This window comes from Papaver somniferum, chromosome 6 (assembly GCF_003573695.1).
Source record: "Papaver somniferum cultivar HN1 chromosome 6, ASM357369v1, whole genome shotgun sequence".
In the NCBI taxonomy this organism is placed as follows: Eukaryota; Viridiplantae; Streptophyta; class Magnoliopsida; order Ranunculales; family Papaveraceae; genus Papaver; species Papaver somniferum.
The window spans coordinates 35,847,564-35,862,407 of NC_039363.1; the positions used below are offsets into that span (position 1 = coordinate 35,847,564).

The 14,844-nt window shown below is 36.6% G+C and overlaps 3 protein-coding genes across 4 annotated transcripts; 1 reads left to right on the plus strand and 2 right to left on the minus strand.

Annotated features, from left to right (window-relative positions):
• Positions 1-1,586: 1,586 nt before the first annotated feature.
• Positions 1,587-4,408, minus strand: LOC113290729 (protein UNUSUAL FLORAL ORGANS-like). The gene is made up of 3 exons (XM_026540314.1): positions 4,316-4,408; positions 4,200-4,228; positions 1,587-2,706 (listed from the first exon to the last, which is right to left on the minus strand). Exons 1-3 carry the CDS (start codon positions 4,406-4,408, stop codon positions 1,587-1,589), a joined length of 1,242 nt encoding a protein of 413 aa, XP_026396099.1.
• Positions 4,409-5,681: 1,273 nt separating this feature from the next.
• LOC113287303 lies at positions 5,682-9,204 on the minus strand. Of its 2 annotated transcripts, XM_026536010.1 has the most exons (4): positions 8,986-9,204; positions 8,499-8,604; positions 7,730-7,984; positions 5,682-6,452 (listed from the first exon to the last, which is right to left on the minus strand). In XM_026536010.1, exons 2-3 carry the CDS (start codon positions 8,593-8,595, stop codon positions 7,758-7,760), a joined length of 324 nt encoding a protein of 107 aa, XP_026391795.1. In that variant the 5' UTR covers positions 8,596-8,604; positions 8,986-9,204; the 3' UTR covers positions 5,682-6,452; positions 7,730-7,757. The 2 variants fall into 2 exon arrangements, with proteins under 2 accessions (XP_026391795.1, XP_026391794.1); XM_026536009.1 differs by lacking the exon at positions 5,682-6,452 and having other exon boundaries at positions 7,422-7,984; positions 8,986-9,202.
• A 1,370-nt stretch (positions 9,205-10,574) lies between these two features.
• LOC113290730 lies at positions 10,575-10,961 on the plus strand. Its single transcript, XM_026540315.1, has one exon. It carries the CDS (start codon positions 10,575-10,577, stop codon positions 10,959-10,961), a length of 387 nt encoding a protein of 128 aa, XP_026396100.1.
• Positions 10,962-14,844: the final 3,883 nt, after the last annotated feature.

The window sequence follows — 14,844 nt, forward strand, 5'->3', positions numbered from 1 at the left end:
GCGTACTTACTCCATGGAGAGCTTCTATGTCTACAACGACAGTTGGGGCATTGCTCTGTACACAAAGCTATTTACAAAAACCCATTGCTCTTGATCTTCTATGTGATTATGTACCTGATGATGATGGTGAAGATGCGGCAGATACTTATTTAGGTTTTTCTTCTTTTTTTTGTTTTCTTTAATAGTATTACTTTTCTTGTATTGGTACTTACTTCTTGTTTATCTTTTTTTTTTGCCTGTTGCAGTCATAATTGAAAATATCCTAAAAGCTTGAAGTTTATTCCTTGGCTCCTTGCTAAGAAATAGAAGGTTGGTAACTTTCTTTATCTTGCTGTCCTTGTTGAAACATAATTTGGATTCATTTCTATATGAAATTCTCATTGCTACTATGTAATGTTACTAATGTATGGAAATGAATGGACTGAAAATATTCAATCTACACAAATTCAACTGTTGTTAACTAGTTATGAACTTCTTATGTATTTGCTTGCTATTTCTTCTGAACTGGTTGTAAACTTGTAATACACATAGGTTGAGGTTGTGCTATCCTATCAATGGCCTTATTGGAGAGGAAGGTGAAGATTTGTGGCCTAGGATTGCAACTTGCAAGTGCGAGATGTGCAGTCATACATTTTCGTTTGCAATGATTGCATTTCATTTCTTGTCGACCTGTCGTAGACAGATTTATGGTTATGGAAATGTTGTTTATTTTGGATTGTTGTTTTGAAGTTATGGAAATGTTGAACTTAAGTATGTATGCAACTTGAACCTATTTTGGATTGTTGAACATTGAACTTATGGAAATGTTGTTTTATATTTTGTAATGTTTTTCGGGTAAAAACCCGGTACCGGAGGTACAGGTACAACACCAGGTACAGGTACAAGTACCGGTCCTCAAAAGGAGGTACCGGCCAACACCAAGTACAGGGACCGATTCCATAAGAGAACCGGGTCATACCGGACCATGTGCAGCCCTAGTTATAATTGTATTTGCCCGTTTTCTTTCAAAAATGCAAATGAAAGAAAACGAGCTTGGGTATGAGCTGGGTTTTGAACCCAGGATTATTTGGAAGCCAATACCAGTAGCTGCTGCGTCAACACCAAGATCTGGAGGACCTTGAGTATGAGCTTCATATTCCCCCCACCCCCACCCAAAAGAAAAACAAAAAACTTCTGGAGATCTTACTGGCTCCGACTTTCTCTGAAAATATCATCGAGAGTTTCTCAGCCTGATTCAGTCCGTCAGAAGAAGAAAGCTTTCAAGGATTTCTGTATTGTTCTCCTGTCAGTCGTCAAATTTCGCAAGTTAATGGAACAAGTTTCTGACGTCCGGGCCATTGAGGTTTTGATTATTGCTGGTATTTGTGTGGGGAATGAAAGATGAAGAATCTACATGCAAGTAATTAAGAACCAGAAGATGCATATACCAATCAGAAAACAATAATAATACAGTAATTAGGTACTTCTACTAGACACTTCATTTTAACTAAATAAATTAAAGCAACATCAGATTAAAAACGAACACCAATTAATTACTTAAGTAACTACAGCTGGGAAGATACTACTTGCTCTCGAATACTTTGTCTTTAAATTCCTGATTCATGAGGGGAGACCCAAGCCAAGATGGGTGTAAAAAGCTGAGGTTCATATGCAAACCCACGTAATCGTCCATCACCACCGCTGTAAGGACATGGAGGAATCCATTGCCATGCTTTCTGATAAAAATCAAACAGCAACATATTATCAGAACCAGGTAACGTGATAATGATGAAATTACCATTACCTACACAGTCGAAACCTTCATCTCCATCACCACCAGCTTCACTGAATTGCTTATACAGATTTTGTGGCATTTTTTCAGCTTCTAGCCATTTTTTCCGCTGGTTGTTGGTACAAGTAGTCGATGATGATCTCTGTAAAACCCACATTCTCAAACTCTTAGGTACCTTGAGTTTACTCTTCTCAACAGCAGCAATTAAAACCAACCTTCCTCTACATTCAACTAAATTTGGTGATCTTAAATGCCTTCTCATCGGCGCTTCTATTTCGAACCATTCATTCAATCCGACATCATAACCTGATATGTTAAAAGGGCTGTAGCTCATGCAATAGAACTTTCCATCTACAAACACCATCTTTCCTCCTGGTTGAAGACTACATTTCTCAGGAAGTGCGCTTGTTGTTCCCCCCCATAATGAGTATCCACCACCACCACCACTGCTATAGACATGATATATTTCACTACTTACGTTTTTGACATTAAACTGTGATATCAAATCATCACCAGCAACAACCACATCAAGAGATGAATTTGTAACATTTAATCCAACTGACGGAAAAAGTCTAGGTGTTCGAGTAGTAATAGTGTTCATCATCAGTATCGAATGATATATCTTCACGAGCAGTGGATTGCATAGAATTAAGTTCTTAATCCCAGCAACATCAGATACCCAGCATATCAAACCTCCAGATGAAGAACATGGAGAGAAACCAGATGGTATAACTGAACCGAATAATATTTTATACCATTTCATTTCATTAGGATCGAACAGATATCCTTCACGTGAAGACGAGTTATCTTCTATTTCCCTTTGCTTGTAGTTATTACCGTGAATGTAACTCTTCAGTTTCTTATGTTTGAAAAACAAGAACCAAGTGTGACGTTGTCGTGCCAATGACGATATACTTAGATACATTTCGATGAAGCTGTTGGAAATTAATAGATTAGACCATCTTTTGCATACTGACCGAGCATCAAAAAAAGCTGGTGGAGGAAGAAACGCAATCACTCGATCGACTAGTGTTTCAGGAAGTTTACTCCATATCTTACTATTCATTATAGGATTGGCACAAGTATTACTCATCATATTAATGGATGACGATGAACAACTATCAAATATTATACCACTAGTACTGCTAGTATTAGTACCAGATAAGAAGTTGTTGTATGAGTTAGGATTGAAAGTGAAACCTCTTCCTTCCATGACTATGGAATCAAGTAGTTAGGGTAAGGAGAACAGATATAAAGAGATGGGTTTAGCTCCTGGGACTTGTTCTCAGCTTAGATTTTCATTCTCTTATAACTACTTTTGTGGACATGTACTGGTTGTAGAGTTTCACATGTTTATATAGAAAAAGTTACCATGCACGTAGGTTTCTGGCTCATCTTTAGTGGAGATTCAAGTTAGAGAAATTTTGATGTGATCGTTCAAGGAAAGGTCCAAAGTAGAAATGGTTTAAAGGCTGAATTTGTTTCTAGGTAGGTTGTACTATATATATATATATATATATACTATAAAATGAATCATCAAATTATTTGCTTAAGCATTAATGGTGAACCTAGCTAGTAATTTCAAATACAATACATTTATCCAAAAATTACTTCTACTGTTTGTTTAGTCTAATCAGCTTGGTAGTTGATTGGCTGTATTGTGTGTACAAGTGTCCATATTACATTGGTTTTCACACTTACAATGCAGAGAGGAGCAAACAGATTGATAAGAAGAATCGAAAATGTATTGAGAAACGAGATGACTACTGAGAAATGTATTGATGACAATGACAATCGAGAGATAAAAGATAGTATTAGTCTACAGTCTACTACTTTGGTAACATCAAACTGGGACAACGATATACCTTATTATTATCATCAACATCCCGCAAAAATAACCACATTCCACGACATAACTAAAACAATTCCGGCAATTTAATCACTTAGCAACGCTACTTACTAATGGAGAGAGTACCAGACTGCTTGGGAGCGTACAAAATTTCATACAAGATAAAATTTCCCTCACCAATGGATTAGTACACCCCAAGCAATCTGACACTCCCCATTATCAGCCATAGATCAGAGTGGGGGGTTTGAACTCCTCACCTCTTTAGTTGAAGTTTAGTTTATCAGTTGGCTTGGCTAGCTAGCTATTTCTAGTTGGTTCACCAAGGAAAAATGTTTGTCCTAGCTATCCATAGTTGAGTCACAGGTTGTTTTAGAAGAAAAGTGTGTCATGCATGGTTTTATGTGGTGCACAGTAATTGATGATGCAAACTCAAATAAATTAATCTCTAGTTGCATACGTCTTATCTCATGACCCCCTAGGGTACATTTTGATTCAGGTAACCTATACATTTGAGACTTCACATGCTTTTAGTCCCTGCTCCCTAATCTATCATCAAAGTAAGCTGGTTTGGAGACTCACCCTAGGAGAGAGGGAAACTCCCTGAGTCTCTGTTAGACTCATGATGAATGCTGATAATGTTTCTCCTCAGTTTGTAATAATTGAAATTTCCATTTGGTTTAATATAGAATAAGCACCTGGTTAATAACGAGGTCAAAAATTAAAATCCCCATCTCACAATAATTTGTGTGCTCCTTCAAGATGCTGTAGATTGTTGGGCAATACAACATTGTTAATCATCATTTGTGACAAGTATTCAGAGTCTACACGCCCTATGTTATGCTCCAAAAATATCTATTTCAGTGCTGATAAAAACTAAATGAAAACATATTCATTACAACAACAAGAAAATCAGTTCATATTCTATTGACGCAGGGAGATACAATCACATTTGTTTGCCAGTAACACTGAAGATTGTTATTTTTTGGAGGAATAACTCGCTAAAGGACAAGATTGTTTTTACGTATCTTCAGAACATTTAGAATGGTTTCATTGTTACTTTATTTTACGTATCTTTTGCCGGGTCTTGTTAAGGGAAGCTATGGTCCTATGGAAGTCATAGGGTGCTACTGCTACTACCACTAGAAAGAGTGAGTGTGAGAGAGAGAGAGAGAGATTGTCTAATCTGATGAGATTGTACATAACAGGGAGGGGATGAATTGGATGTTTCAAGTATACAAAAATAGAAATTTGTGTTTAAACACAAGTTAAGATTACCAACTAAAAATGGAGAGTATTGAGCAGTACATGCAATTAAGATACTTGGATATATTAATTTATGAGGATGATCAGAAAATGCAAGAACTGGAAAAGACAAGACCAAGAAAAGAAGGAAATCTAAGGCAAAGATATATTAGAATTGCTGGATTCACTGTGTTCTGATGGAGGAAAAGAGTACCAGCATCGGTGATCTAGATGATGCCATTGTATTTTATTGCGTATGGAGGAATTATTCTGGTTTCCATTTTGGTCTCTTAGGATGTACCAGACAACCTGTATCTGAAGCAATTCAACTGTATAAACAATTTGGTTTACCCTTTGAATGAAACACCACCGGCGATCAGAAATTCTGGGAAACAGCTGCTGAGTGCCTGGTGAGGTGTGCATCATTTTTGTCTCAAATTTTATGTCTCGGTTTTCACGCCACTGTATGATCAGGTCAACAACAAGTGAACCCGTAAAAATATAGAGATGTGTATAAAGTTTCGGACACTGGATCCCATGCCTACCCAATGACACATTCCCCTGTTAATTCCCACTGCTAACAGACCTTTAAATTTCCAGTAACACCCAATCCCACCTCAAACAGATTCTTGCGTCTAAAGAGATAATCAGAATACTCGAGGCACCCAGCAAGCTAACGTAGCAGCAAGATTCTCCTTTTTTTTTTTTTTTTACAGAACGGAGTTGTTTCATTAAAACTTCATGTGGAGAAATTTCCATCACCCACTAATGAAATGTAGTTCTGCTTGCCGTCCTCATGGTTATATCACACATTTAGCGTACAAGAATCACATGATTCATAGACATATTTGCACAATATATACAACCAACTACAAAGTAGATGTCACGTGTTAAACTGAAATGTCTAAATAATATGAGCCAAGCATAAACAAACAAGTTGAAAAAGCCGCTCCCACGGTCTTGTGATGAAATGCAAACAGTTCACCGCTGTACAAGCTTTACATAATAAAGCAGAAGCTTGGAAAATTTTTCACAAACCGAGCTCGAACAATGCAAACTTGAGGTGTGTTAAGCCTATTTAAAGTCCTACAAGTAGCTCAAGGTCACTGTTTTCTTTAATTTGTCAGTCTGGTGAGGAAGACACCCTAAATCTTGTACCAAAGTTTAACCAATTGGACGGGTGTCATCGATGCAAATTTTACCTTCATCTTTCAATTTTCTCAAGTGTCTGCCTTGAACTTCAAATAAACAAACATCCCAACCATGCCCATCTAATAGAGCTATCAACCTCTACTTCCGCAATAAGATACAGAGAAGTTTACATTGACTCCCTTTGGTACATAACCTCTCTACTTGTACATTTTGGGCCTGTCCTAAGAATTTACAAGACCTAGCGCTCACACTCTAACTTCCCCAATTAAGAATTCAACACCCCGATTACATCCCCCGGTACATTTTGAACTCATGCAAATCTTAACCAAAAATAGCTGCTAGTACAGTTAAAAATGGCAAGAAGAAGGGGCTTACTAGCCAATAGGGACTTCATTAATCATAGGGTTGATAGATATTAAGATGGCTTGCTCCATTAACCTGAAGATACCGGCAAAAAAGGTAACTCATTAGCTCAGCCTACTATCTTTGACAAACTAAAAAAGGTTTGATGGTAGAATTACTATAAGCTTGAAAATAAAATACCATCTCCTCTAACTCCTTTTCTATTGCCCCCGTAGTGTATGAACATCTAAATCCCTTCATCACCCTAACATCTTTGCTAAGTGTGTTTGACATGCCTCTAGTTTTGGGTAAATAAAAATAGGTGATCAATACCAAATTAGCCGCGGAACAGTAGAACGAATGTCTTACACCATTGAAACCTATTATTTTTGGAGAATAGAACGAGCATTCTCAATTTAAAGGTGCAAAAATCCACACCCTATTCCCACCATATATAGAAGTCAACTCGAAGCTAATTGTGCCTATCACCCACAGTACCAAAGCAAATTGATAAGATTTTGGCAAACTTAACGAAATTTAGCATCATATAAAACACAACCTTAACCTGTGAATCCTAAAACTGTCACTCCAAACCTTCATCATGCATTTCTCCTTCAGATAAAATTCTTGTGAGTCTGAAAGAGAAAGAGATTGCCTCTTTAACTAAGACGCATCTGAGATGGCAAAAATTCGCAGCTAATTAACTTGATACCCAGTAAAGCTCTCATGGTACCACTGTGATACTCATACATCCCAAAGTACTAGTTAAAGAGTTTATTCTTTAAAAGAAGATCGAGAAGCTTTGACAGAGGAAAGAAACTTAATGAAGGAAGAACATTAAGGTAAGGCAGGAAAAAAGGAATTGATGGAAATAAACGAAAGAGTACAAAAGATACTATATAAGCAAAAGGTACACTTGGTATGAGCGACAAGAGGGTAAGGATGACAAGTCTAATAATATGGATCGAGTATTTTAAAGATGGACTGTTCAGGTTTCCTGTTTGGTAGGGCTAGATGTCAGAGCACAGCAGGACGACTTATAGGATGACAAGAGAGCAAAACATCTAAACCAAAATTGTCAATTAACATTAATACATTATAAATCACTGACATGACAGCAGCATTTTGTTTTAAGTAGATGCACAAATATTCTGAATTCGGTCATTTCATTTTAAAATACAGAAACAAAAAACCACAAGTGCAGAAAACATTAGTGATTAAGGTAAACCTAACCGTTATCTCAAATCCTATATGAATGCATTGACTAAATAATTTGTTGTATGTTTGGTCCAAAAGTGGTTCTGGAGCTACCCTATAAACCTAAAGAGTAAAGACTGTACTTAGGGTAATTAAAATCCAAGTGAGCATCAAACCTGGTAACTGCACTCTGCACGTTCCCTACTACTCATGTTTCTCACGCGCCTGGGAAGGATCTTCAGTCTCACTTGAAGAGTGTTGCTGCTTGATACTGGCTTTAGCTTCAGCAAGAAAAGTAGGATCAGGTTCGTGTTTATTTGAAGGCTCCTTCATCGCCATATAAATATAGAACGCAATGACAATATTGACAGAGATGACCGCAAGCAATCCGCTCAAAATCGTCAGTGAGTGAGAAGACAACTGACTTGCCCCTGTTAGAAAGAAGTAAACTAGATTATAAAACATATTAACCTGTTAATGATTTTGAGGCCCACCTTTACCTAGAAATTCATGATGAAGAAATACGAGAATATATCCATACTACCGATGTTTTTAATGTAAAATTGAGAGAGGCATTGTGTGAATCATATCTTTATGAAAAGTGAAAACCAATAAGCTGTAACCATGGTATAATGTACTACATCTACAATTTGATTCAAATTGATGTGTTTATATTGGAACATTTAACGTACAAAAAAGATAATCTAAATAAAAGGAAAAATGTGAGGAGTCTTAATGTTACTTGCTTCTTCATGTAACCTGAGTTAGCCAACTAGTCTTGTACTATGAAAGATCTCCGGACACTCTCTAACAGTAGGATCCTGGATCTACGAAGAGGGCAACCTCCATAAAACTAAAACTTTTGTCAAACATAAACCTTGTACATCATAAGTAAATCAACAAAAATCAATGTAACCTTGGGTATGAAGGTAGAAGAAAGGTTACCAGGAAATAAGTTATTGTTAAAACCATATAAAATCAAAATTGGTGCTATCCACATAAGCATTGATGCAGTGAAGAACTTTCTCACAACATCTGCCATTGATTATCCCTATACAAAATAAATAAAAGTAACTGTTAATTGTTCGTCTCAGAGTATGGATGTAAAGACAGTGTTCTTACATGATTGTACATTGCTTAGATGATATACACAGTTTTCATCAGATACTAAATATTGAAAATTTTGAGTGATAAACCTATAACGAAAAGGTCGAAATTTTCTTGTACAACTAAGATCTTTCAGCCATTATACCAAGCACATCGTAAGCAACTAATTATATAAGATTATCGTACAAAACTAGATTTTGTGAATCTTTACTCAGAATAGTATATTCTTCCTAGATTCACAACTTTTAACTAACATTGTTCATAAACTGAGGCAGAATAGAAATAAACCCTAGAGAGATAGGATGTGGAGGAATGAGAAATTAACCTCTAAATTGCAGATTCAAGAGTAATCAATTTAAACCCTAGTAGATACTTATGAAGAGAGAAAAGAGAGACAGAAGTATCTTATCAGGCAAACAACAAAGTGGCACTAGTAGAATTCACAGTTCAGGAGTATGAAATCGGAATTTGGAGTAGGATTCTGAAGAAGGGTGTAAAAGTGAGTTTAGATGTGGGAATGCTTTCAATTTCCCTTCTTTTAGTCAACGCACTAGACAACATCTACGATAGTCGATAGTGGGTGTTAAGGCCGGTTCCTGTGGGGTTGGCTAAACCCTTCAATTGTCGTGCCAACTGGTCTAGCAAATTGGCCACTCCACTATGAGAAATAAGTTAAGTGATCGTTGAGACTAGACTGACCGGTTTTATGAAAATCGTTAGTGGTCGAGTCTCAACTGCTAGCGATGGAGACTCGACCGCTAGCGGTCTTCATAAAACCGGTCGGTCTAGTAATTGTCGCTTATTAATTAATGAAGTAATGGCTATTTTCTCCCATGTCTCCCTATAAATTCACCCCTCAATTCAATTTAATCACACCTCATTTTCTCATTAACTCTATCATCTTACTCTTTTGTACCTTTAATCCTCTGTTTAATTTTTATTTTCAACTCAATGGATTCTTCTGACGAAGAAGTGCATATTCATATGGATCGATTTGAAGAACAACAACGAATATTCGTTCAGGCGTTTCAACAAATAGATGATGAGTCAGATGAAGATAAAGAACTAACCAACAATTTGCTGCAGCTATATTCATCGGGGCAAATACCTAGAGATCCAGAGCCAAAAGAAGTGTTCACAAGAAGATATACGTACCGGGGTCGGGATGAATGAAACGAGAAGCTGATGCACGATTATTTTCTTCCCGACTGTGTGTTCTCTGATGAAAATTTACAAGGCCGATGCCGCATTCCCCGACATTTGGTGCTAAAGATTATTGGTGAGCTTTGTCAGGTAGAACCTCAATTTAATTATCAGTATGATGCACTGAATATTAGAGGTCATGGCCCTGAACAAAAGGTTACTTCGGCCTTAAGGATTCTAGGATATGGTAGACCTCCAGATTCTAATGATGAGTACCTTCGCATTGGCAAAACAACTGCATACAAGTATCTTTCATTGTTTTGCGAAACAATGATTAATCATTTTGGTCCAACCTATTTACGAAAACCAACTGACGCGGATGTTAGAGAAATATTAAAGCAAAATCAGGAAAGGGGATTTCCCAGAATGCTGGGTAGTCTTGACTGCATGCATTGGGTATGAACCGGATGCCCTACTTATTGGGTCGGTCAATATAAGGGTCACTACGCAAAACCAACGGTTATCCTTGAGGCTGCTGCTTCTTATGGTTGTTGGATATGTCACGCTTTTTTTGGTCTCCCGGGATCTCAAAACGATATAAATGTGTTACACAAATCGCCTTTGTTTGAAGATTTAAAGTATGGAATTTCTCCTCGGGTAAATTTCACTATCAACGGGAATTACTACACTCATGGTTATTATCTTACAGATGGAATTTATATAAAATGGTCAATTTTAGTTCAATGTTACCGTCAGCCACCTGCCGGTAAAATGGGTCATTCATACTCATATTTCAATAGTAGACAAATGGAACTGAGAAAGGATGTGGAACGGGCTTTTGGAATTCTGAAGTGGAAGTTCTCAATCATTTGTGGGCCTTGTCATGGTCTAAGTGCTCGTGAAATTCATAAGACTATGCTGACTTGCATCATTATGCATAACATGATAATCCAGGAAGCTCGTCGTAATAAGAATTGGACTAACCATCAAGATGAAGACTTAAGGCCTGAGATTATACCAGCAAGAGGATTACCTGCAAGGAACTATACGCAAATGACTAGTCATATTAAGAACAAAACTCTGTATAACAGGTTAAGGGAAAACCTCAGAGCGAATATGTGGACTGAGTTTGGAAGAGATGGAGGACGAATTGAATAGCGTTGTTTCATTTGTTATTTCAGTGTTGTTTCTTATTTTATAGTTTTGTTTTAAGTTGTTTAATTGTTTAAGTTTCATTCGTTGTTTTATAGTTTTGTTTCGAAGCTGTTTAAGTTTAATTTTTTTAACGGTCATTAAAAGTAGCGGTCTAGACTCAATTGCTAGCGGTCTAGACTCAATCGCCAACGTTCCTTATAAATATACCTTCACTTCATCCATTTGAAAATCACACCTTCACTTAAAAACTTCCACTTCATCGACTTCAAAATCACACCTTCACAAAAACTTCTCTACTTTCTGGGTAATTTATGGATGATCCTACATTCAATGAAGATGAAGATTTATCTCTTTGTAGAAACTATGTAATATACTACCCGAAGAGAGGTGAAGAACGAAAGATGAATGGTTTACCTAGTATGAGTTATTTGGGTAAAATTCATGATTCCTTCTGCGCAGAGACAGGTAATCCTCATAACCGGGACCGTGCTGCTTTGTTTTTACGATTCATGACTATCAAAAAAGATCTTGTGGATTTTATAGCTATGAAAATGATTGTCACTCGATATCGTCTTAGAGGTGACACCAATGCTAAATTGGGAATATGAAATCGATACGAGTGGCGAAGATGGAAAGGAAAAAATGTGTGAACACAAAGCGCATTACCAAATTCTTAAGGAGTTTCAAATAACTCGTATGGGATGTTAGGCTTAAGTTTAGTTTTCATGGATTTTGTCAGAGTTTAAGTTTTAATGCAATGAAAAAACTAGAACAATTTAGTTATAGTCTTAAGTTTAGTTCTAGTCTTAAGTTTAGTTTTCATGGATGTTGTCAAGTTTAAGTTTTAATGTAATGAAAAAACTAGAACAATTTGTAATGAAAAAACTAGAACAATTTGTAATGAAAAAACTAGAAGAATTTCATTCACCATAACCAAACTACTACATCTTCATTAAAATTAAAGTTGATACATTAATTAATTAAGTGGCACTACTTCATCGTGGTCTTCATCATCCTCATCTTCTTCAGCTTGAACTCCAAATTGTTTTTCCATGTTTCTTTTTTCTTCCAACTCCTCTGCTAACCTGTCCATCTCCATCTCCCATAGAATCAGTTGTCTGGTATTGATTGTTGAGGTGTTTGCATTTATAATCTTATTTTTTTCATAATCTGAAACAAATTTATCTTGAGTTTGTCGATGTTTTTTCATCTCCCTAGTCAAGAACTTCCGGTCTACAGCTCTTTGTTTTTTCGAAGGTCTTCTGATGCTCTATCAAAGTATCCAAAATACCTTCACTTGCTTCTCCTGCTTGGGCCGCTTTTCTCGCTGTTCTTGCATGATTTCTTCCTAATAATTTTCTCTTGATCGCAGCAATGGCATTCAAGTTGGAATTGTTGTTTGTTGTGGTTTCTGGTGAAGAAAATGGATTCTCCGAAGGGGGATGAGATGATTGAGATAGTTGTGAAGCTGGCGTTGAAGGTGAAGAAGTGTATGGTGAACTTGCTTGTATATTCTGCATGTTTGCTAACACTTCTGGATATTATTTAGGCAACACTTCAAAATATGATAACAACTTTCATAACCAAATTTTTTCCCATGTTTATGATACCAATCAGTTCGACACTTTCGTTCGACAAGATCGCTCGCTCGAGCACGAGCAGCTTGCATTATAGAAGCAACATACATGGAAACTTGGGCGTTGATTATAATGAAGCAACCGGCCAATCCATTTGCATCACGATCGTTGATGTTCATAGTTTCTTCACGAAATTTAGCAAATATGTTATCCCGCAACTTGGTAGATTGTTGTTGGGCACCATCGGCACTATCTTGTGTAAAGAGCACATAGTTTCTGCAAATGCTTTCACTTCGGCTACGATAAATTTTGGACCCCTAATCTTCTTATTTTTATTAGATTGAGTATTATATTGAGACATATTAAAGAAATTATACAAAACGAGTGAATGAAAGAGTTGGATGATGAAATTTGTTTTAGATTAACAAATGTGAAGAGTAGAGAAGAGAAGGTGTGGAAGAGGGATTTGGTATTTATAGGGTGGAAGATTTATGGACGTTGGATCAGATTCTACATATTGGTGTAGACTAGACCGACCGGTCTTATAAAAGCCGCTAACGATGTAGAAAACACCAAATGGTGTAGTCTTGACCAAGCGGTCGAGACTCGACCGCTCGGTAAGACTTTACCTGGCTTGGTTAAGTGGAAAATTTTCCACTTAGCCAGGACAGTTTGCCAGATTCATAGTGGGTGAAAAAATGGCAAACTTGAGAGTTTTCCATGCCCATAGGCACTGGCCTAACAATTTTATGAACCAAATGGGAATAACACAGTTATCTAGGAATTGAACCCTCGAGATATAATTTATAGGTTCGAATCCAGTGCTTATATCATATACATATATGCAGAGATCTTACTTAGACTTTTACCTAAAGAAAAAAAGAAAATGATAATAACATTTCCGGCAGTGTGTATGACAAAAATGGTATATCGGGATCTCGTAGAGACCTTTAATATGTTTATTGACTAGGAAATGCAATTGAAAGACTGGCATGATGGTCGAACATGACCATTGAACTATTGAAGTCAAAGAGATCGGGGTGAAATGCTAGCCTTGGATGACAAGAACACTGGATATTTCCATGACATGGCCAACTATGAGACGAAAAACTTAGATAGAGAGTTTACAGAATAACCTAAGAATTTGTCTCACGGAAAGAAATGAGATTGCTAGAAATCCGTGGGAACATTTTGTGTCTATAATCTACTAAGAATCTGGCTTACGGAAAGAAGTGAGACTGCTAGAAATCTTAGAGAATATTTTGTGGATATAAGTAGATTATTCAAGCCTCACATACCAGATAGATTTATGCCTAACATCCCTCCATGTATAACTCAGGCTGATAATGATATGTTGCTTGATGTACCTAGTGCTGGGGAGATAAAACAGAAAGTATTGAAAATGAAGCCGTGGACTTCACCTGTCCCTGACGGTTTCCCACCTGGCTTTTACCAAACCATGTGGGAAATTATAGGTGATGACATTGTTCATATGGTGCAGTTTTTTTTCATTCCAAACATTTGCTGACACAATGTAATTATAATCTTGTCTCCCTGATTCCTAAAAATAGTCCGAAAAATGTTTCTGAGTTTAGGCCAATTAGTTTATGTAACACATCATATAAAATTATTTTGAAACTAATTGCATTTAGGCTTAGACCTGATGCGTGTCGTAAATGCAACAAATTACTCAAGATATTTCCCACTAATTATAAAACTAGTAATATAACGGTAGTAAGGGTAGTTCACATAGAGAGCAGTGTAATTGATAGGATATTTAAATCAGCTAAACTATAATAAAGTAAGTTGTTAGAGCACTGCTCAGTCGAACTCGCTTGCGTTGCTATCTCAAGCATGTTTGTCAATGTTAGTGATCAAAACTATAAGTCTTGATTTCTAGTCTACGTATAACTAAGTCTCGGACTAGGATAGAAAGTGTAGTTGAGATCTAGACTCCATGGCGATCATCATACAAAGGAACAACTCAAGGAACTTGTGGAACTTCATCAACTAAAGGGTATATGGAGACTTGAACTTATCTATCACTCAAAAGTCTATCTACTCTATCTCCTATCTTGAGACAAAAGTCGTATTGCTATATAGACTATGATTATACACATTTGCTATTTCGAGTCGAGTTTATCTCGCTTATCTATTTCTCGAAATATGTGTTGGTAAGATTTCGCTTTGGCCAAGTTCATCTTTACTAGTGATGAAAGTCGTATTAAGTTTCAATTACTTGAAAATTGCTTTGATGAAAAATGGTTTGTGAATAAAAACTATATAACGTCCTCTAAGAATGTTTCAAT